Source organism: Phalacrocorax carbo, chromosome 16 (genome assembly GCF_963921805.1).
Source record: "Phalacrocorax carbo chromosome 16, bPhaCar2.1, whole genome shotgun sequence".
Taxonomy (NCBI): domain Eukaryota; kingdom Metazoa; phylum Chordata; class Aves; order Suliformes; family Phalacrocoracidae; genus Phalacrocorax; species Phalacrocorax carbo.
The window spans coordinates 8,815,070-8,838,790 of record NC_087528.1 but is presented as its reverse complement, the minus strand read 5'-3'; the positions used below and the strand labels follow the sequence as shown (position 1 = coordinate 8,838,790).

Sequence of the window (23,721 nt, the reverse complement as noted above, 5' to 3'; positions counted from 1 at the left end):
CAAAGGTCTGCCGTCTTAAGGCCACATTTGAGATGTACAGCAGTAAAGGCTGAGATATGTCTCCTAGATGTGTGCTTTGCTGCATGAGATACAACTTATTGATTTTCAACTTTATTGTTTGAATTTTTCAACAGCTTACCTTACAGCTGCATACCACCTTGTTTTTGTTCTTTGTGTAGGAATTCAGTGTTGTGGTGGGAGTGCCTGTTTCTCCCCTTCAGTAGGGTATATGACTAGTCCTCACTGGAGCTGAAGAACTCATAGTTTTTATTTTTCCACCTTCAACATTAATTCTAAAAAAATGAACGACAGCACAGCAGAATGTTATCTGGCATTACCATCATGTCTGGGGGGAGAATTTTTCTAATCTACCATCTGTTGGGAGAGAGGAACATCTCCTTTTCTGTAGTTGCATTAATATCTTCCACAGGGGAGGAGGATTCTCGCAGCAGGAATTGTGTGAAGCTGGCAGGTCTGGCCAGCAGTGGAAATAACAGCTCCTAGTTTCTGTCTTGGGGCAGAGTTCCTCCCAGGTTCGCCTTGAACATGTCTGTTAATACAAAGAGGGTTGTTTTTCTATCAAGTGCTTGTTCCTCAGTCTAATTATACATATACATAAATTGTTTTGGTAACACTGGTTTAAAATACACATATTGTTTCCCCCTCTGTTAATTACAGGTGGAAATACTTGCAAATCTGTTAGCTCTTCCTCTACACTGAGCACTTGCAAGTAGCAAACCTGCGTGCTCCCTAGTTTGGTCAGCTATAATTTGTTTTCAGAACAAATCAATTACTGCCACGTTATAATAGCACATTTCAGTATAATTGATAAATTAACATTACCACTATTATTTTGTCTGAAAGGCTGTGGATTGTCAGTTGCCCTGAAATAACAATAAGTAACACCATAAGTACTCTGTTGATAGTAAGGAATTGTTACTTGCCTATTTTCCTGCGTAAACTTCGTATCACTTTGCTTTGAGACTGTTTCTGCTGAAAGAAGCTGAGTTAGTTATGGCCTGCTGCAAGGTCTATATCTGATTGCTTACAGATCCCTAAAAAAAGGGGCAACTAAAGACTGTAGATAAATGCCCATTGACAATTTCGATAACCTTTCATAATATGGTAACTTTACGTAGTTTATTTAATATTCTTACAGTTGTGAATGGGTACATTTTTGCGAGTGTATGATTTTTAATCTTTATTTAGTCTTCCAGCTATTCCATCTCTTGCCCTAATAAAAAGTTACATTTTTGAGGGAACCAAGCAGTCTAGAAAGTCTGTCTTCAGTGGATATTCTAAGGACGCAAAAATAAATGTTCATAGTGGGCTTTACTCAAGGCTCTTTTATTTTTCTCCTTTCTTTTACTTGTAAAAGAATGTTTTGCCACATCATTATCCCTAGAAGTCTGACAAGTTCTGTAATTAGTAGCTGGTATTGTATGTTCACTTTGTGGTTATTAATAATTCATCTCCTCATGGACAAAAAATTTGCACTGCATGTGTCACAGCTTCTTTAGTTTGTCTTACTGTGTAGAAGCCAGGAGTTGAGCAGGTCTTGGAGGATGAGTGACTTCCCCACCACAGCTGAGGGGCACTACCAGACCATGGCAGATGTCAAGTCATCAGTGCTTCATGCTATTCAGAAAGGAGAAAAATCCATCTCAATGTACTTCCCACCTATGGAACCCATTTCTGAGGAAGCCCAGAGGGCAAGTCTTTCTTTAGGAAATGAATAGCCATAGCTGAGCAGTTTGACTGCTTTATATTTATAAATCTGTGAAGAGCTAATGCTTTTCCACACTCTCTCATGCCTTTCTCTGCAAATAAAAAGCTCTTTTCAACATTTTAATTACTTTTTGTTACGTTATTAGCATATGGCTTAAATTTTATTGAGAAGTACGGTAAATACTGCTAGAGAACGAGCAATGACTTGGGTGGAGCTTCATTTCCACCCAAGGTACAGCATGAATCTTTGCTAAAAGCAGCACAGCTCAACTGAGAGCAAGGACAGGTCTTAGCTAATTTGGACAACCTGAGAAAGTCAAACTGTCACTCCTGCCTCTGGGATTAGAATGGGGGGGAAAAAAAAACAACAAACAAAAAACAACTTACTAGGTTGCAGAATTTGTGAAATGGCATCCGAAACCTCTCCACACCTTGTCAGGTTGTTCTGCTAGACAAGAGGTGTATGGTAGTGCCAGGCTCTGGGTTTGTAACACAAATATCCTGTTCCCCATCAGCCCTCCTGAGCCACCAAACGGATTTCCTCTTCAGACAGAATATTTTGCATATAAAGACGCTGAAGAATGAGTTTGAGTCAGCCTTATTCAGTTGGCAAAAAAACCCCAAAACCCCAAACCTGGCTGAAGTGTTGGTCTTTGAAAGTATTTACTTCTGTTACCTTTGATAACACAGCATATAGGTCACTTTGACAGGTCTTTGCTTTCTAACTAATACATGAAAGGGCAATGAAGGCACTGCATAGGTTACATTTCTTTGACCTATTCCTTTTAGAACCTTTGAGTATCATAGATCAAAATTTTGGGTGGCTGAAGTGATTAGTTTGTTTACCTTTTTCAGAAAGCCACTGGAAAGATCATCTGTGTTTTTCATGCTGTGAATTATTAGTCTCAAAAATCATCCTCTTAATAAAAATTTTAAATAGGAAAACTGTGGGTTTGAAAAACGGGAATGTTGGTGTATTATAGGCTGATGTTTGGACAGATTAATTCATTGCTATAGTGCAGGTCAGAATTCCAGAAACTCAACTCTTTTCACAGCAGACTTGACCCTGATTTTAAAACAAGCACTGAATATGCCCATTTAAGAGCTCTGTTTCCCATTCTTTCTTGCCTTTTGAAAACTGAGCTACAGCATGCAGAGTGAAAAGCTAACCAGCTTTGCATAAATGCTGTTCCTTGCCTGCAGCTGCACAAATGCCATTGGACCAATGCATTCCATCGGTCCCTGGCTAGCATGAAATCTGCACTGACATGTGTCTGTCTTAGTATTTTAAACAAGTGATTTTGCCCAATTAAATATAAACTAATTGAGTCTTGGAAAACAATGTCTTGTTAGCATCGTTCTAGATCTTGAGATGTAAAAACCTTACATCTTATTTTTCAGTGTAACATTCACTGCTTATAGCAGAAATTACCAGGAATATGTATAAGGACCTGGAACCCTTTTACTAAAGCACTGATTAAAACTTACATCTGCTGATAGATGAATATTTGCAGTGCATGTTTCTTTCCATTGGGTGTTTTTTCTTTTGGGGTTTGCTTTTTTGGGGGGGCAGATAGCCTCTCTACTTACATAAGGCAATTTTCTCTCTTCCTTTTCCCAGCTTGACCTTTTTGCTCTAATGAAGTAGAAAGATGAATGGGGAGAAACACAGGGCGTTCAGTATTCTTTTAGCTTACCAACAAGAGTCATCTTTATGCTCCGTGGCAGAAAATGCTGCCTAGTACAGCCAAATGAATTGCATTTTTCCGTTTGAAGCTATTCTGCCATCTGTGGTGAATGGTTATGAGCCACAGGAAGGATGGTTTTTGCTTAAATGTAAAAGAAAGAATAATTAAGCCAACTTGCTTCTACAGTCCTTGATTCCAAGCTGGCAGATGTGAACTGAAGACATTGAAGTGTTGATCACAGCGCAGTCTGTTGCAAGTTGCTGTTTTTGGTGTGTGGTATTGTTATGGTAAATATACTTAAAACCTGTTAATTTTATGCCAGTTAAAACTGTGGCTGGTGCTACCATAGCCATAAATTTCTGTGAATCCAGAGACAGCTTCTTCCTTGGTTATTTTCAAATTGTTATAGAAATTTAACTTCACTGAATTCACTGCCTGAGTCATTTCCTTGATCCCTCCAGGTAGCTGCAATTAACCCAAACCATCCACTTGCTCAAATGCCTTTGCCTCCCTCAATGAAGAACTGCATTCAGCTGGCAGCATGTGAAGCCAATGAATTGCTACCCATGATCCCTGATCTGCCAGCTGATCTTTTCACATCATGCCTTACTACGCCGATCAAAATTGCTCTGAGATGGTGAGTGTCTCCCCCGTTATTGAAGGCAAGTGTGTAATTTGCGTATCTTGTCTGTTGAAATGATAGATTTGTTAATCCAAATGCTTCATCTAACCTAAACTTTCTCTGCAATATTGAATTACAGGATTTGAACTATGCATTTGGGACAGCGTTTTATTAATCAGAACTAGAAAGGTGAAAATATTAGCTTCTACTTACTATGTTTTAGATTCCAGCTCAATATCTAGGTTTACTCAGATTAAGGGATTTGCTGTTCTGGGAATTAAATATCTGCCTCTTCAGAGAGCAGAAATAGTACATAGTGCAATACAACTTTTTGTAAATTGTCCTTTGTACAAATCATATTCCAAATATTGCAGCTGCTGTAAATAATACATTAGCAGTAAATAAAGCTGTAGTGAAAGAAATTGAGCGATAAACCAAAGAAAGACGTTATGGAATGATGTACCAAGTTAATTAGGCAGAAAGATATAAAAGGCTGCTACAGATAGTAGGAGCTTTCAAAGAGCAGTATTTTTACCCAACAACAGAGAGGATCACGAACAATTGTGGTGCCGGCTGAGGACATGGTGTGAGGAATCAGCAAGTGCATCCCACTACATAGCTCTGCCGATTCATTCCTATCGGCACATCTCACTTGATCCTCTCAAGGCTCTATGTAGCCCAGAATGAAAAACTTTAGGTCATTTACTAGACTAGGTTAAAACAGGCAGAAGTCTTTGGACATTGCAGACAGTGGTAAGCAACTGAGTGGCCACAGCTTCAAGAGTTATTAGCTGTCATTTGGAGATACTTGTAATAAATTAGTTTCTCATGAAAGTCAAGAAAGACTCTGAGAATTCTAAGTGAGTTAATTTGACCAGCTTCTGGTTTAGATACATAGTGCCTTTAACTAATACCTTTTGCTTATGTCAGGAGTAGCACAAGACTTATTTAATTTCTTGTCCCGTTTTTGATTTCCTGAGCTCAAAGGGTATTTTCTCACAGAAGAGAGTCACAGCTTGTAAACACTGGCAGAAGTCTTGAATAATTTTGAGAAGGAGGGCAAAGAGCTTCAGTGACATTAGGAATGTCACCTCCCCTGCCTAAGGGGAGGTTTCGATTGGGTATTAGGAGAAATGTCTTTACTGCAAGAGTGGTCAGGCCCTGGCACAGGCTGCCCAGAGAGGTGGGGGAGTCACTGTCCCTGGGGGTGTTCAAAAAACATGTAGACGTGGCACTTTAGGGCATGGTTTAGGAGGCCTGGGGGTGTTGGGGTGGTGGTTGGACTTGATGATCCTAGAGGTCTTTTCCAGCCTTAATGATTCTATGATTCTATGAATATGTTCATGGGAAGGGTTTTGAGAGGGTAAGATGATGATTTTTCTGACCCAGGCATCACTGATGAGGAGTCTGAATTAATGGGAGATTAGCCTAGAGTTTCAGGCAAGGAATGGTGAACCTCTAAATAAGTTAGGTGGGTGTGTGCTCCTCTCATAGCTTTAAATCCTTTTCATCTTACTTTTTCCTTCTTCTATTGTAAAGACAAAACTTTATGTTGGTTTTCTAAGACACCAGCCTGGTTGCTGTACTAACCGCTCATCAAAACTCACAAGTGAGCACTTGCAGATATGCAACAGGATCGAGCCTGCTGATTAGCAGAGACATTTATTCTCGTCTAATCCCGAGAGAATGATGTGCTTCCCTTCTGGGACAGGTGAAAGGAGAGAGGAGGTTAACTTCCAACATAGCTGTTACTGTGACAGCTCTTCATTGGTGAAGTGACTGCTCGGACACAGAGCTTGCTCTTCCTGATGCTGACGTGGTGGTGATAGGCTAGCTCTGAACTCTGCCTGCCATGCGAAAATTCTCAAGCTGCCTGCATAAATCCTTCTCATTAAAAGCTCAAGAAAGTCATTATGTGGCAAAATTCCTTTAGGGGAACTCTGAGAAATACTGTGGTTTACAACCAGGAAAATAGGATTGCAGCGAACTACTTTTATCATACGGCTGCTATCGGACCACTGCTATCCAAATGCGAAGAAGTTTAGATTTCTGCTGGTTTGCACTATTGAGAAAGACTTTGAAATTTGTCTGAACATTCCACCTGATTAGCTCAAGGCTGGCAGCAGATGACAATGAATGCAACTTGGTAAATACAAATTATGCTTTTTTTTTTAAAAAAAAAAATTACTTGTTGAATGGAGTCCACAACCAATAAATAAAATGACACAGGATTTGGCAAATCATAGAATCATTTAGGTTGGAAAAGACCTTTAAGATCATCAAGACCAAGTGTAAACTTAATACTGCCAAGTCCACCAAATGAGAGTTTGAGTTCAAGTTCAAGGGAGAATGTTTTCATCAAAACACCATGTTACTGTGGAGAGAAGAGTGGGGGAAAAATTGCTTTTCAGGATGAGTACACTGAGGCTTGCAGTTACTCTGAATAACTTGTTATTGTGCACATGTGTTAAACCAGTACTGTGCAGACACAGTGACACCACTTCATTTTTGTTGTTTTCGCTAATTCATAAAATCTTTGTGGGAATCCCTAGCATATGCTTTGCCTGTTGAAGATTACCTGGTTTCTAGCAAATTGAAGCTTCAGGAGTGAAGTGAAAGCTATTGGCATTGGGAGTCAGGGTTCTCCTTCCCTTGCAATTATCAGAACCGTACTTCACTGTTTGTGTCATACTTAAAGTGGAAATGCTGAGGCTCTGTAAGAGGTGTTTTTTTCGGTTTGGTGTTTTGTTTTTGTTTTGTTTTGGAATTCCCCTCCAAACATTTAAACTTCTTACACAACAGTGTTTAATGCACAGTTTATATATATACTGTGAAATGATTTTTTTTTAATATCATCTGTTCAGGAACTTTCTGTTACTTCATCTCCATGGGAATGTGACTGAGGGGGTGATCAGGGCAGGTTCTCAAGCAGAGCTACACCTGGCATAAGCATGAGAGATTCTCAGACTTGTGTCTCGTTTGTGTTTGACAGAAAATGCATTTGTAAAAATGCAGCTCGGGAAGGATTTAAAGCTATTAACCTTGGCTGTTCTTGGGGTTGATGCTGGGAGATGCCATGCAAAAGCCTGGACAGTAAAGCATTTCCTACTACTACAACTAATCCAATGATTGTGTGTGTTGCTTACTGCACACAAAAAGAATTTCTCCTCTGTTCTCTAATTAAGATTACACTCCTTTTATATCCCCTATTGATTGGCATTATTGTGGTTGTGTTTTTACCCATGAAGTCCTGTAAATAATGAGTGTGTGCTTGTGGAGCATTGTTATTCACTGCTGTTAAACATAATACATGCAAAGCAAGACCCTCCTCCTGTATTCCAGCTGTTTGATGCAAACTGTGTGTTGGTGTCCTAAAGCAGACAGTTAACTGAAAATAAATATGTAAACCTTTTGTCATTAAAACTTCTCTTTAGTCTAGCCTTTTTACTAAAGCTGATCCAGGACCCTGCAGAATTGCTTTTAAAATATAAAATTTTTCAGTTCTGGACTGGCAGGCTAATGAGGTTTCCTATACTGAATTTATGGGCAAATAAAATTTTGATGAATAAGTTTCTATACATCCCATTTTGTGCTCTGTATTTTAAGTAAACAACTGATAGACAAAATCACTTATCAAATGGAATTGCAGCTGCATCCACTTCAGTCTAATTTCAGGGAAGGAAAAATTGATGGTGTTAAGAGAAACACAGGTCAGTTGTGCCCTTCTGAATGTGGTGCATGAAGCTCTTAATGACAGTCTGACAGTTCCAGGAATCCAGTGTATGAATTCTGGCTAACTTGGTACTGATTATCTTCATGTATAGTGACTGTTGTGAGCTGATGTATTCCAAATATATGTTGTAACTATATATAACTGTATTTGAGGCAAGCTTAGAGATGAGCAGTGTGGATTACTAATTGTGACTGATACGCTTATATTATCATCAATCCCTTAAGACATAAACTGCAATTATATTTTCACAATTTTACATATCAGGGAGAAGGTTCTCTTTGTATAAATTGTCTTAAGGACCCTATGGTTTTGAACCCTGAAGTCCCACTCATAAGAGTAACAGGGCTCCTGAGAAGTGCTGGAAAACCTCCAAACCTAAAAGAAACAAAGTTTGGGAACTGCTCAGACTCAGGAATTTCAGATATGTAGTTTGTACAATAGAAGCCAAAAATAGGAGCTTTTAAGTGCGTGGAAGAAAGAGCTTGACCTGTGACAGCTGTGGGTCAATTTAAATGTTTTAAGTGTGCCTTTTTTTTCCTAATGTGTTTATTTTGCATTTCTGCTTGAGATTTTGTGGGTTTAACTGAGCCAATCTTCTGTCCCAAATTTATTTACAGAAACTAAACTGGGTTTCAAAATATTCCTGTGATATCAGAGCAGAACCTAGTGGAGAATTGTTATGGGTATTACTTGTTTTCTTCTTTATTGCCTATCATTTATCGATATTTTTACATGCACCTCTAATGTATTTCATCTGATGTTTGTGGTGATCACAGAATGGCAGGGGTTGGAAGGTCCCTCTGGACTCATCCCGTCCCACCCCTGCTGGAGCAGGCACCCCCAGAGCAGGGGCACAGGGCCGCGTCCAGGCGGGGGGTGAATGTCTCCAGGGAAGGGACCCCACAGCCTCTCTGGGCACCCTGTGCCCCTGCTCTGGCACCCTGTGCCCCTGCTCTGGCACCCTCAAAATAAAGAAGTCTTTCCTCATATTCAGGTGCAAGTGCCTGTGTTCCAGCTTGTGCCCATCACCCCTTGGCCTGTCGTTGGGCACCACTGAGAAAAGTCTGGCCCCGTCCTCAAGGCACCCACCCTTCAGATATTTACAAGCACTGATGAGATCCCCCCTCAGTCTTCTCTTCTCCAGGCTGAACAAACCCAGGTCTCTCAGCCTTTCTTCAGAAGAGAGATGCTCCAGTCCCCTGATCAGCTTGGAAGCTCTCACTGGACTCTCCAGCAGTCCCCTGTCTGTCTTGAACTAGGGGGCCCAGAACTGGATGCAGCACCCCAGATGTGGCCTCACTGGGGCAGAGCAGAGGGGGAGGAGAACCCCCCTCGCCCTGCTGGCCATGCTCCTTTCCATGCACCCCAGGGCACCGCTGGCCCCCTTGGCCCCAAGGGCCCGGTGCTGGCTCAGGGTCGCCTCGCTGCCCCCCAGCACCCCCAGGGCCTCTCAGCAGAGCCGCTCTCCAGCAGGGCCCCCCCAGCCTGTGCTGGTGCGGGGGGTTGGTTGTTCCTCCCCAGGGGCAGGGCCTGGCACTGGCTCCTGCTGAATTCCCCGAGGCTCCCCCGGGCCCAGCTCTCCAGCCTGCCCAGCCCTCGCTGGGTGCCAGCACAGCCCCTGCTGTGTCAGCCACCCCTCCCAGCTTGGTGCCGTCAGCGAACTCGCTGAGGGGACGCTCTGTCCCTTCGCCCAGGCCGCTGATGGATGCGTTGAGCAGGACTGGCCCCAGCACAGCCCCCTGGGGAGCACCGCTAGGCACAGGCCTCCAGCCGGACTCTGCCCCGTTGATCCGTGACCCTCTGAGCTCTGCCGTTCAGCCAGGTCTCAGTCCACCTCACAGTCCTCTTGTCTGACCCATGGCTCCTGACCTCACCTGTGAGGATGTTATTGGGAGACAATGTCAAAAGCCTTGCTGAAGTCAGGGGTGTATCCTGTCGGGGACTATGGATTAGTGAGGATCCAGTTTGCTTAAATGATCTCCAGCTCAATCCTCCTCAACCAAGGGCAAGTGTTCCTCTTCTCTCCTCTGGGGGCTGGGGTGCCCGAGGGCCAGCCTTAGCACTAAAGACTGAGCAAAGGCAACACTCAGTAACTCTGCCTTCTCTGTGTCCTGCCTCACCGGGGCACCCACCTTGTTCAGCAGTGAGCCCACGGTTTCCCCAGTCTTTCTTTTATGATTGATGTATTTGAAGAAGTCCTGAGAACACCAACCATCAATTGAGACATCATGTTTGGAGCATTGGAGTGATGAAGGAGGGTTGCAGATACAGGATGAGGAACATGTTTATGAGTACATTTTCTTGGCAATCAGTGGTTGTTAGGAAATGCGGATAGTCTGCTACTGGTTAAATGGGATGTTAATGAACTAATCTCTTTCAAAATATTCCGGACAATGGTGGTTTCTTTATAAAAGAAATATTGTAATATTCCCGGTATATACAAGGGCAGAAAGCGCTGCTGCAAACAGATCCATGGTCAGGGTAGAACGGGTGCTTTTTCACTAGTCAAATGTAATCCGGTTTTCTTTTGTCATCTTTGTGGAGCCATGAGCTCAAATGAAATCACAGAAATTGAAGCTTATTTACATGTTGCCCACAGGGCAATACTAGCAGCTCCCTAAGGAAGTGCTGAATGAGAGCTGCTGAACGTATTTAGATGTGAAAACAGCCATTTATAGTTGACCCTCACAGACGTGCCTACCCTGCTGTTGTAGGAGTTGCAGGGAGGGCTTGGCACAGTGGCATTTCTCCTGTTGTGTGTCCTCAATATGTGCATGCATGGGGCAAGCTTTCTGCTTCTAATCCAACAAGCTGTAATCAAAAGCCTTGTGCTTAGGAGAAATCCTTGCAAAAAAGAGGCTAATGGATTTGTTTGCCCTGTGGCAAATGCACTCTGCTGCCAGGCCTGCTCATCAATTCTCAGACTGTTGCCGCCTGGCCTGGAGGAGGCTGGCTGTGCTGAGTGGGGTTAGGATGCTCGTCCATTTTTTACACTGTGTGCAGCACTGTCCTATTAATCTGTGAGCCTGTAAAATATTGCTAAGTGAGTGAGGTTAGGTCAAATCACGGCTTGGATGAGAGGCTTCCAAAGTAAATACAAAATATTGCGTGACACGGTGATAGGCAGGTCTCTCTTTTCTTTATAGAAAGCAAACGTGTAACAGTATAAAGTTGTGCTGGTGCTGTTATGGTGCTCTTTCAGATATGTTGGTGTGCAGTGGCATTGAGCAGAGAAGTTAGAAAGTCTTTTGGCATCCCCAGTCTTTAGGGAGGCTCCAGCCTAATTCCAGTGACCTAATTCTGCTGTGCTGAATTCTGCCTGCGGTTTTTGTTTGAGAGGGGTATTTCCCTGAGTGGTTCTGTGAAGCACTGTTGTAAGATTTTTATATTTTAGCAAATTGTATAGGGATCCCACTGTAGTGTTCATAAATAGCTCTATGATTTTTTTTTTATCATAGCAGCCTGGAGACCACGTAGCTTTTCAGAGCCCATCCCTGTGCTTGGCAGTATCCCTTACTGTCCTGCAGGCAGGGGATGCCACAAGGAAACTGGAGAGTCCTCAAGATTTCAGAAATATGCTCTGCACATCTTCTCTTTAAAGAACTAATTGTTCTCCCCTTTACCTGGGGATGAGCTTTTGGGATGTGGATGTTGTGGCTCTGGTGAAAGGAGGGACTCCTGCTGCAGCAACCGCAGCTGCTGCTGGATGCGGGAGGTGGGTTTTCTGGGCAGCCGAGCCCTCCTGGACCCTCACTGCGCACCGAGCTTTCTGTACCTGCACGGAGTGAGGTGTAGGGGTTCAATATCAACTTACATTCCACTGATGGATAAACTCTTCATTAAACAACAGAGAATGGATTTCTGAAATACTGAGAAAATAGGCTGGGAAGGTAGTGACATCACTAAAGAAGTCATTTCTCAAGTTGAATATGCTGGTTTTTCTTCCCAGATCTATTGGTTCCCACTTCTGCCCTCTGGGCACAAAGCATATCCCTGAGAGTTTTGGAGGAGGGAGTTAAGCAATCTGAAATGGGCCGGCAGTCGTGCTGTCTTCCCACACTCATTTGGATTTAGTGACTCTGGGATTTTCTAGGCACAGTGAGTGGTAGTGCTAACAGGACTTTGCGTTTTCCAGGGCTGCTGTTCCTGAAGTAGTGGTATTTGTAATGCTGAGGAAATGGAGTCAGCATTTTTTTTAATTAAATAACTGAGGTGTTTGAACTTGACACATCCCTCGCCTTCCCTCCTTTTCTCACTTTCTTGCCTGCAGTGCCAAATCTCTTCAGGGAAACCCAGCCAACGCTAATCATTATTCCGGAAGCATAAACCTCCTCGGCTCTCGTGTCGTCTTTCTCCTCCCGAGAGACCGTGCTGGATGACTGTGAGCCCTTTCCCCCCCCCCGCTATGTGTTGGAAAACTTGTCACCATGACAGTTACAATACCCCAGTTTTGACACCTGACGATGGAAATCGCCGCATAATCATGAGTGTGACAAATATTGAGGGCCTTGTTTGATTCTTATTATGCTGTGGCAAAGTTTTCTACCCAAACACCATTTTAAAAGCAGAAGCACTGTAATAAAGAAACCTTCTTCCATATTCTTTCCACAGAACCTTGTCATTAAATATTCAATTAATATGTTTTATTTTTATTCTCTTCTCCACAGGTTCTGTATGCAGAAGAGTGTCAGACTGGTGCCAGGAGTCACACTGGATTTAATAGAGAAGTAAGCTAAATTTTTTTTTTTTCCTGTTGCTCTTAATTTACCCATTATTTGTAGCATTTCTCTTGTTTGTCTGTGAGGAAATTTCTTTGGAAAGCTTTTCACAGAGCCTGTACCTACAGGATTTGTCATTTCTTGCCTTACCGTGTGTTGCTGAAATGAACAGTGGCCGTAAAAGCGAGCAGTTGCTCGTGGAGTGGCGCCGCAGCGGGGAGTTGCGGCTGCGCTGGGGCTTTGGTCAGCTGGGTGAGTTCAGAGTCCCGTAGCTCTCACCACTTGTGCTGTCATCCTGGACTAGCCAGAGCAATGGCAACTGCAGGCACAGATTGTGGCCACCTTCCTGGAAGTCCAGCACTGAAAAGCCTTGTGTGTGGCTGGTTTTGGCGTGTGTTCTGACCATGGGAGCACTGGCAGGGGAGACGTGCTCTTATACCTCACGTTATCGAAACTAGCGAATGAACAGAAAAACACTTAACGAAAAATACTCTTTTTTCACTTCATCGCTATGCTGTCCTACTATTCTTTGTCTGATAGTGCTGTTATGTTTCAGACTTAACACCATTGAAACATATTATAATCCTTTTATCCCATCAATATTTGAGCATAATTCAGTTCTCAGGCAGCTGAGCAAACTGATTAACCAAGACAGCTATTCTTCAGATTCTACTTGAGTTTATACAAGCAAGGTAGGCTTTGAAATAATAATTGTCCACTGTAGTCTTTGCTGTTAAAGATTTTTGTGGGGCTTTTTTTGTTTTGTTTTGTTTTTGTGAATAGAGGATATTCTTAAAGACAGGGCAATAGATGCTTGCAGCCACTAGATGGAGGAGTTCTGTGCTCCCTGCAGATGTTTTTGAATGCCCTGCCCTTGGAACCTTGATACACACACATAAACTGTTTGGGAGTGATTAATTAAAGATCATTCATTCAATTTCTGAGAAATTTTGACTCTAGAAATACTGTTGTTGAGATTAGTTAGAACTCTTCTGACACATGGATGTCCAGAGTCCAGTTACCATATTTTGTCTAAGATGAAAACTGTAGAATTGAAGGGCATCCTGAAAGGGGTTAGGAGAACAGGAATCTGGATAATGAGTGTGAATTCTTAATAAAAATACATTGTCATACTTCCTTGTTTTTTTTAATAAGCTCTGCATGGTGCAACAAAGTGCAGCAATCACTCATTGCTCATGCTGCCAATAGCAAATTATCTGTTATAGCAGAAGCAATGGGGGTAAGATTGCATCAGCTAAAATTTCGTGTTCAGTTTTTGCTTTAGTAAATCATTCCATGTTAACTTGCATGTTTTACATTCAGATGAAGCTAAAAATTCTTCTCAATGCTGCTAGCTCCTCCACAATATGTATTTTAGAATAGTCAGGCTCATCAGTAGTATGTAGGTATGTAATCATGCTAATTTTATATGTGAAAATTTGATTATCCTGTCTCATCTCAGTTGGGCAAGCTAAGCAATGATTCTTGTAAAGCTGTATTTCAGAGGCTCTAATATTACCAAAATAAAAACACTTTAGCTGTAAACCAGAAAGTTAATAGAGGTAGGACCCCAGCTATCAAGGGAAGTGTTAGATTAGTTTTCAGAGATGCATCAGTCTAGGAAAACCACTGGATATTTCGTTCTGTGAAAGCCATTGTGAAAGCATGGTGGGTTTTGTTTTTCTTTTGTTTTAAGGAGATGAGAAGCAGGAAGGAAATCTGCCCAGGGGTTAACCTTGCTTTGCCTGCATGCTCAGAGGTGTGCTAACAGGGCTTTTTTTGCAGGAGAAGGTTAGGTGGTCCTGAAGTTAAAAGCTATTCAGTGGTAGAAAGGTGTGTAGTTCCCTGGCTGTTATTTAAATGGGCAGAATGAAGGGGATGCTGTTTTGGCTATCTCTCTGGCTGTTGGACAGCAAAGGTAAGCAGAAGTTCTTCCCGACCCGGTGGGCTCATCATCAGCACGGACTGAGATCACCTCAGGCCACTGGATAAGTGTGTTCCAGTACAAAGACTATATTATACTAATTGCAATTACCAGATTGCTACAGGAGTGTATCTAATCAAAGAACATAAGGCGAGGGTTGATGAAGGTCTGAGCCAGGTAACTCAAGAATCTGCTTCACTGAACATCAGCTGTGCTGCTGAGGGTTAAATACTCTTTAAATAATGGCTCACTGGCAAAGAAATTCTATTCAGCATTCTTGGTTCTTGTTGGTTAATACCACGGCACACATGCATTCTTTAAAGGCTGTCTTCATGGAAAGTGTGCCAGAAGTATGTCCTCTGGATATCAAATATTTAAACCTCATCATCTTTATCTACTACATATATCTGTTATAGAAAACACATGGTTTTTTTATTACAGTCTTGAGATAGGCCTAGAATACTTCCTGGATTTCCTACATGTATATTGCAATTTATAACTAACTTGTCTTTAAAACTGTGAAAAGAGTTTATATTGCAATTAAGCTGTAGACTTTCAGACTAAATTAGGCTGCACCTTCTTTGAAGGGCTCAGATATCTAATTATCCAGGCTAAACCAGCATCTTGATGAATAAACGTGTGGTGTATTCTGATGTGCATTTATATTACAAATCTTCTGAGACGAAGCCAAAATAACCCCTAGTTTAAAAATAAAGATCTTTGCTGGAGCCAGACAGTAAACTGTAAAGAAAAAAGGAAGGAGAGTTATGTTGGTGGAGTGCTAGGAATTCAGGAGCCTCTGGCTGCCACTTCATAAGACTCTCCAGTGGCAATATCAATGTCACACATTCCTACTGCCTTGGTTGGTCTTTTCTGCTTGGTCACAAGCCATCCTGTCGTCTGGGCTGGCACAACTTGTTGTGTGGCTGCTGAGTGAAGTGAACTGGGGCTTTGTTCTGCTTTTAAAAAATTTTGGAAAACACTCTAAGGAATGGTTTCACTTGGTGTAGGGTGGGAATACAAAGGTGCCAAGAATCAGGGATGTACAAGAATGCTTTAATCTATATTGCTGCATTAGGCTACCTTTCCTGAAATCACATTCTCAGGAGGGCAAGAATGGTGTATGGCTTTCCTGGGATTTTTTTCTCTGGGTCCATTTTGCAGAGGGAGGGAATTTTCTCAACAAAAATCCCAGTGACCAGAGAGCTGTTCGTGCTTCTGGTGGGGCCACTTAGAAGACAGTCTTTTCAAATGACCGCATGAATATGGTAGCACAAGTCACTTCCGCAACTGGAAAGGAGCCTAGTCCCTTGCTGTCAGGGTTTTGTGACAAAGGACCTTTTCTGAATGTCAGCTCTCAGTCACGTAGGCAGGAGCAGTGTGGGAGAAATTCGTCTTGCTGCAGCGTGCGCTGTTGCTGTTGAGAGCAGAGAGCCCATCTCTAGGCTGTCATTTGCCAGCACAAAATCCATTTATAAAAATCACTAGAAATAACAAATTTGAGACTAAAATTAATTTTGTTCCCACTTTTAAATATTGTAAAATGTCTCAGACTGGAAATTATTAATGTTTTAATGTCTGTTGATGGATTATTTATGAGTAATGGTTCAGTAGGAGCCAATTTAAAGACGAAGTAAGAAAAATAAAATCTCAAGATAACACACAGCAAGCGTAATGTAATTGGAGAAAATGTAGAAATTATACTGTAATATAACAGATACCTTTGGTGCATGCCCTCAGAACTTAGCCTTTGGGATGGTCAATCGGAGGGCAGGTGAAGGAGAGCAGCTAGTTGGTATCATAATTTTTTTCCCCCATGTGATCCCAGTAGCAAATATAAGCTCCTCCAGTGCCTTTTAGTAAATTTTCCTCTGCTAGGCTGACACACTGTGTGTTGTGGCTGGAGGGATCTAGGTTAGCATGGGTCCTGACCTGGGTCCAGACCAGAGCGACCAAGAGCAGGAGGTCAGGCTGAGCATGTTGGGTAAATGGGGAAACGCAGTGAGCGCCCTTGTCCTGGCTGCCCCAGTCACTGTTCGGGGTTAAATGAGTATTGCTTTAGCACTCTCCCCTTGAAATTTAACACAAACAGCAGCTTTTTGGTAACTTTTGAGTGAGCAAATCAGTCTTGGAAGAGAGTTTATTGTCTGGAAAGTCGTTGGAAATGACTGTTTGTTTGAAAAAGCCAGCAGGGCTAAAACTGTCTAAGTATGATAACACTGTTACTGAATTTACCTGTGCTTAAATAAACAGAATTGTCATTGCTGGGTTAGCAAATGAGGCCAAATGCTAAACTGAAATTGTATTTCCATCAAGATACAATAGCGCCTTCTGAAATACGTTGCCTACCTGGTGGGAGGAAATACTGCCAGACCTGCTGGTATTTAGGCTTGGCAGAAATCAGCAAGATTCATAACTAGATGGAGAAAGGCATTTAATTAAAAGAAAAAAGTTCTGTTATTTTTAGCAGGGCTAAACAGGGACAAATGTCTGGTGAGGTGGGATTTAACTCGGGGGCAGGGGCCAAAGTGGCAATGCTAATGCCATCACATCCAATGGGGGAATAAGCCGGGCCACCCAGAGCAGTGACAAAGGTGCCTTAGGTGCCTCACGAGGTGAAAGTCAGAAGACCAGCTACCTCAAGGCTGTGTATGGCTGTAGTGGATCCTCATGCATCCCTCCAGGGGAACCTGTGTGCCCATTTACCTCTCTGAAATGCCTGTACACCAATGCACGCAGCGTGGGGAATAACAGGAGGAACTAGAGATCTGCATGTAGTTGCAGTGCCCCAATCTGATTGCAATTACAGAGACATGGTGGGATAGCTCGCACGACTGGAATGCTGTCATGGACGGCAGTGTACTTTTTAGGAAAGACGGGCCAGCAAGGCAAGGTGGGGGAGTTGCTCTTCATGTGAGGGAGCCACTGGAACGTATCGAGCTCTGCCTAGGGGTGGAGGAAGAACAAGTTGACAGCTTATGGGTAAAAATCAAGGGGGACGCAAATACAGGTGACACTGTTGTGGGCATTTGCTATAGGCCACCTGATGGGGAAGAGGAAGTTGATGAGGCCTTCTACAGACAGCTGGAAGCAGCCTCACAATCTCAGGCCCTGGTTCTCATGTGGGACTTCAACCACCCTGATATTTGCTGGAAAAGCAACACGGTGAGGTGTGCGCAATCCAGGAGATTCCTGTAGACCACTGAGGCCAACTTTTTGACACAGGTGGTGGAGGAGCCAGTGAGGTGAGATGTGCAGCTGGACCTTATACTAACAAACACAAAAGGTGTAGTTAAGGATGTGAGGGTTGGGCGCAGCCTTGGCTCCAGTGACCATGAGACAGTGCCATTCAGGATCCTGCGTGATAGAAGCAGGGTGACAAGTAGGATTACAACCCTAGACTTCAGGAGAGCTAACTTTGACCTCTTCAAAGACCTGTCTGGAGGAATCCCATGGGTTAGGGCTTTAGAAGGTGGCGGTCCAAGAAAGCTGGTCAATATTCAGGTACCGCTTCCTACAAGCTCAAGGTCGGTGCAACCCTGTGAGGAAAAAGTCAAAGGAGGCAGGAGACTTGCATGGATGAGCAAAGAGCTTCTAGAAACACGCAAATGGAAGAAGGAGGTTTACAGCATGTGGAAAAAGAGACTGGCCGCTTGTGGGGAATATAGGAATGTTGCCAGGGCATGCAGAGATGAAACAAGGAAGGCCAAGGCCCACTTGGAACTAGACCTGGCAAGGGATGTCAAGGATAACAAGAAGAACTTCTTCAAATACATCAGTTGTAAAAGAAAGACTGTGGAAACTGTGGGCCCACTGCTGAACAAGGTGGGTGCCCTGGTGAGGCAGGATGCAGAGAAGGCAGAGTTACTGAGTGTTGCCTTTGCTCAGTCTTTAGTGCTAAGGCTGGCCCTTGGACACCCCAGCCCTGAGAGAGAAAATCTGGAGAAAGGAAGACACCCTTGGCTGAGGAGGATTGGGTTAGAGATCATTTAGGCAAACTGGATCCTTACAAATCCATGGGCCCTGACAGGATGCACCCACGAGTGCTGAGGAAGCTGGTGGATGCTGCTGCTAAGCCACCCTCCATCATCTTTGAAAGGTCATTGAGGACAGGAGAGGTGCCGAGGGCAAGGTCACTCCAGTCTTCAGAAGGGGCAAGAAGGAGGACCTGGGAAACTACCGGCCTGTAAACCTCACCTCCATCCCGGGAAAGGTGATAGAACAGTTCATTCTGGAGGTCATCTCCAGGCATGTAGAGGAAAAGAAGGTTATGAGAAGTAGTCAATGTGGATTCACTAAGGGGAGATCATGCTTGACCAACCTGATAGCCTTCTATGGTGGCATGGCTGCTGGGTAGGTGACGGGAGAGCGGTGGATGTTGTTTACCTTGACTTCAGCAAGGCTTTTGACACTGTCTCCCAATAACATCCTCACAGGTGAGGTCAGGAGCCATGGGTCAGACAAGAGGACTGTGAGGTGGACTGAGACCTGGCTGAACGGCAGAGCTCAGAGGGTCACGGATCAACGGGGCAGAGTCCGGCTGGAGGCCTGTGCCTAGCGGTGCTCCCCAGGGGGCTGTGCTGGGGCCAGTCCTGCTCAACGCATCCATCAGCGGCCTGGGCGAAGGGACAGAGCGTCCCCTCAGCGAGTTCGCTGACGGCACCAAGCTGGGAGGGGTGGCTGACACAGCAGGGGCTGTGCTGGCACCCAGCGAGGGCTGGGCAGGCTGGAGAGCTGGGCCCGGGGGAGCCTCGGGGAATTCAGCAGGAGCCAGTGCCAGGCCCTGCCCCTGGGGAGGAACAACCAACCCCCCGCACCAGCACAGGCTGGGGGGGACCTGCTGGAGAGCGGCTCTGCTGAGAGGCCCTGGGGGTGCTGGGGGGCAGCGAGGTGACCCTGAGCCAGCACCGGGCCCTTGGGGCCAAGGGGGCCAGCGGTGCCCTGGGGTGCATGGAAAGGAGCATGGCCAGCAGGGCGAGGGGGGTTCTCCTCCCCCTCTGCTCTGCCCCAGTGAGGCCACATCTGGGGTGCTGCGTCCAGTTCTGGGCCCCCCAGTTCAAGACAGACAGGGAACTGCTGGAGAGTCCAGTGAGAGCTTCCAAGCTGATCAGGGGACTGGAGCATCTCTCTTCTGAAGAAAGGCTGAGAGACCTGGGTTTGTTCAGCCTGGAGAAGAGAAGACTGAGGGGGGATCTCATCAGTGCTTGTAAATATCTGAAGGGTGGGTGCCTTGAGGACGGGGCCAGACTTTTCTCAGTGGTGCCCAACGACAGGCCAAGGGGTGATGGGCACAAGCTGGAACACAGGCACTTGCACCTGAACATGAGGAAAGACAACTTTATTTTGAGGGTGCCAGAGCAGGGGCACAGGCTGCCCAGAGAGGCTGTGGGGTCCCTTCCCTGGAGACATTCACCCCCCGCCTGGACGCGGCCCTGTGCCCCTGCTCTGGGGGTGCCTGCTCCAGCAGGGGTGGGACGGGGTGAGCTCCAGAGGGACCTTCCAACCCCCACCATTCTGTGTGTCTGTGACATACTGTTGTCTCTTGGGCAATGACTGAAGACACTTGAAGGCAGAAGGATAGTTCTAATGTTGACAGCCGTGGTCTCTCTGTGGCAGGTACGTGTCAATACAGCTGCCACAAGTTAAAATGTCTTTGCAGATATTTAATCAACCATGTGCTAGTCCAAATTCTGAAATACTGCAGCCTTTTTTTTAAGATTTATTATTTTATATTTAGTGGAAAAAACTATAATTCTTAGATTGCCTTTAGACCTAGGTTAGGCAGTTTTCAGCCCCTTTATTTTCTTCCAGAAAATTCAGTAAAAAGGCATTAGAGCGTATTTCAGAATGTGGTTTAGTAAGTAGTGTTAGCTGCATTATAACAAGGATGCTCTGCCACACTACCTGTTGGTAATATGTTGCTCATTAGTACTTGAGGAAGAACTTTGCTTATGAAGACTTTATTCTGAAAAGTTTCTGTTAGTAATAAATCTGGTTTTATTGAAATGGAGTATTTAATTGTATCACCACTTTTACAGGGTATCAGTCTCTAGCATAGGCAAAGCCTATTGTAAATACAAAGTGAAGATCATACTCAAAAGGATGGTTTTCATGGCAACACTTCTTTCGTATCTTTATACAGAGAGATGACTGAATTCAACACTAGAGTACAAAGCCTTACAGCACTCTTGAACAAATAATTTAAGAACCTCAAACGTTTTGTCTTTCTCAAGTAGTTTGCCAAGGTTTCAGGAGCCCAGTCACGCACGCCTGTATCATTCATGTTGTTCTGTGATGAGGACATGTTGTCTTTGAGCACGTTAACTATGTTGATCCTGTCTAAGCAGCTCTTGCTGGTTCAACAGATTTTGACAGCATATATCTTGCCTGTGTTACTGTTTTACCATTTTCAGTGGTATACTGTCTCCCTTTTTTCCCTGAAAGAGTGAAAAGTGAAATGTACTTACTCCCCCCCCACCAAGTTGTTGTGAATGTTTGCAGGTATACATCGAAGCTAAAGGGTCTTTTTTCTGAATTCTAAGTATGATATTGTATATCCCAGTGTTATATATCTTTTAGTCCAAAAGTAGAGATAATGATGGAGCCCATCCAGAGGGAAAGTTAACACTTCCCCTGTAATTAAAGTGATTCATGGGATTTTGCTAAATTTCTGACAAGGACATTGATGGTTACACCCAGCATGAGCTCTTTAGTGACCCTGACATTTTGTAGTCCTCACTTTTCACAATAGAGTGCCATGATTTAGGTCTCTGTAAAGGCGTCTGTCAGGAAGTTGATGGAAGAAGCAATTGAGAATCCAGAGATGTTAAATTGCAGCGAGCAGCTCAGACAGCCTGCCCTTTTTTCCTTTTCTTCCCCTCCCTCAAAAATAGTTTTTACAAATGAGGTCTGCTTTGTTCTTACTGTCAAAGGCTCTCGCTGATAGTCAAAAGCATAATGTGAAAGACATCAGGAGAAGTAATACCAAGATGATAGCAATATTCCTCATGGGGAAAAATACTTTCTGGAGCCTTGTGATGATCTGGTTATGTAGATGCATGTCCAACAGAAATTAAAAGAAGCTTTAGTTTATAGCCACAGGATGGATTTGAAAGAGCACATTATATGAGGAAAATGCAGTCACCCCACAATATTTTAGCCACAAAATGACATTAAGTAAACTTGTGTAGTGGAACTCTACAAAAATAAGAAAAGTGAAGTGACCTCTACTTCTTTGAGGTATAGATGGTGTTTAACAAGATGCTAAAGTGATTGTTTCAAATAAATCTTTAACTGTGTGAAGAAACAAATAGGAAATTGCTGTGTGTCTCTCTTGTGACTTTCTAGTACATGTTGTTGTTTATATTAACGTAGTGCTGTGGTGCAGCTCTTCTAACTGGGGTGGGAGGTTGATACCGCTGGGGTCTAGTGCATGGAGATGGAATTCATCTGATGTGTTTAATTGATGGTCAGCTGATTGACTGTCCCTACCGTCAGAGTATATTCGAATGCAATCTGAGCACTAAGAATCACTCTTGCCTTGGGAAGCTTAAACTTTTAATTCTCAAAGATTATAAAGATCAACTGTCATTGAGTAATACTATGTTAAAAATCCCTTCCTTGGATCACTCAGTTTGTCATTGGAATGTTACAAACTGTCCTCCAGTTTCTGGGATGAGAGTTTGTGTAGTGCCGTCTAGGAACAGAAAATGCGCTGTGTTTATTTTCATCTGTGATTTATACTGCTGACTCTTCCAACTGTTAATTGATTCCTGTGTGCAGCATAGAGAACAGCCCTGCTGCCAGTTCCCTTCTAGTAGCTGCTTTCTAGTTCCAGTTCAAAATCTGACAGCTCTGGTAGGGATTTGAGCAGTTATGGAAATGTATTGCCTTTCATTCTTGTCCTACTCCCCACGCTCTCTGCCCTCACTGTTAACACCTAATGCACAGGTTTTCAAAGCGCTGAACAGCATCAGTCTTCACAGTGCTGGAGTTATGTACAAAATTAGTATCTTCCTGATATATATGAGGGCAGAAAGAAAATGAACTCACCTGATGCCACATAAGATACAAGAATGGCACTGTATTAGTTTCTGCTTCTTGACTGCAGTCCCTCGTAGGTAGCTGTATTTTCTATGAATCTTGCATTCAGTCTTAGAAAGGACAGTCGTATTGTGGAAAAATACCAAATGTATTTTAAAACCCAACATAAAACCTATACTATACTAAGGAGTAGTTATGTTTTTAAGTCTTTAAATAAAAAAAAAAGAGTATACCTTGTTCCCCAAGGAAGCAGATTATGCAAGTCACAAGGAGTTTCCAGGGTTGAGCTGTTAGCAGCAACTTTGGATTTCAGCCTGTCATTCCTGCTTAATACCATCAGTAAGGTATGTATCAGCTCGCAATCTGTATTTAATAAAAGATAATTTAGTGTGAATGGCGCACAGAACTGTCCATCTGGTGTAAGGATTTGAACTCTACAGTGAAACATCCTATTTCTGTTTCCACTGAAAACTGGCTTGGAAGCGGCCATCAAATGGTCTAAGCTCAGCATTTGGCTTGCTAGGGAATCTCAGCAAGGATCACTTTGGTTTCTAATTAATAACATTCTGACTTATGAAGTGCTGCTATTTTGCTGCAGAGGGTGTTCGGCAATGCAAATATTTGTGTGAAATCCTCACAAGAGCAGTTGTGTGGCCTTGTGTTCCCTCTGCTTGCTCTGGGGGATCAGTTAACAAACACTGTTTCAGAGATGTATATTTTCCCTCTGATATCAAGACAGACAGTAATTTTTTTATAAGATGTTAATTTCTAGCTGGTTTAGATACTGTATTTATACAAGAGAATATGCTTAATCTGAACCTCCGTGGAGATAATACTGCTATACATTCAGAAAAATAAGTTGCCATAAAGAAAGTGCTTGCTTCATGTACTTTGTCTTGATACTTTCAATATTTGAAAACTTGTTACAGAAGGGAAGCTAGGGTGCATTAGGATATTTTACCAGGTTGGGTGCATGTTTCTGAAACTTCCCCATCCTATCTCTGATATTTTCTCAAGGGGAAAAAAAGCTGTGCTTGAGAGTGCCAGGTTGTGTTTGTGTGTTTGAGGGTCCAAGTATTGATAAGACAGCCCAGGACTGAGTCTGTTGGTCTTGGTTCATTGGTTGGTTGGGTGGGGGTTTTTATTTATTTTTCTTGTTTTGGTGAGAAGCAAATAAGCATTAGGAAGCATCTTTAGGAAAGCTGATCAGCTTGGAGATAGAAGCCAAGATGCCAAAGAACAGCTTACAGCCACTTTCCTTCCTT

General features: G+C 43.4%; 1 protein-coding gene across 2 annotated transcripts in view; it reads left to right on the top strand.

Moving 5' to 3' along the window:
- Positions 1 to 23,721, top strand: part of RPTOR (regulatory associated protein of MTOR complex 1) — a 166,609-nt gene that overhangs the window by 56,390 nt on the left and 86,498 nt on the right. For both annotated transcript variants that reach the window (XM_064467458.1, XM_064467457.1), the window contains exons 6-7: positions 3,878 to 4,053; positions 12,439 to 12,498. In XM_064467458.1, coding sequence (XP_064323528.1) covers positions 3,878 to 4,053; positions 12,439 to 12,498 — 236 coding nt within the window. The remainder of the gene's footprint in view (positions 1 to 3,877; positions 4,054 to 12,438; positions 12,499 to 23,721) is intronic.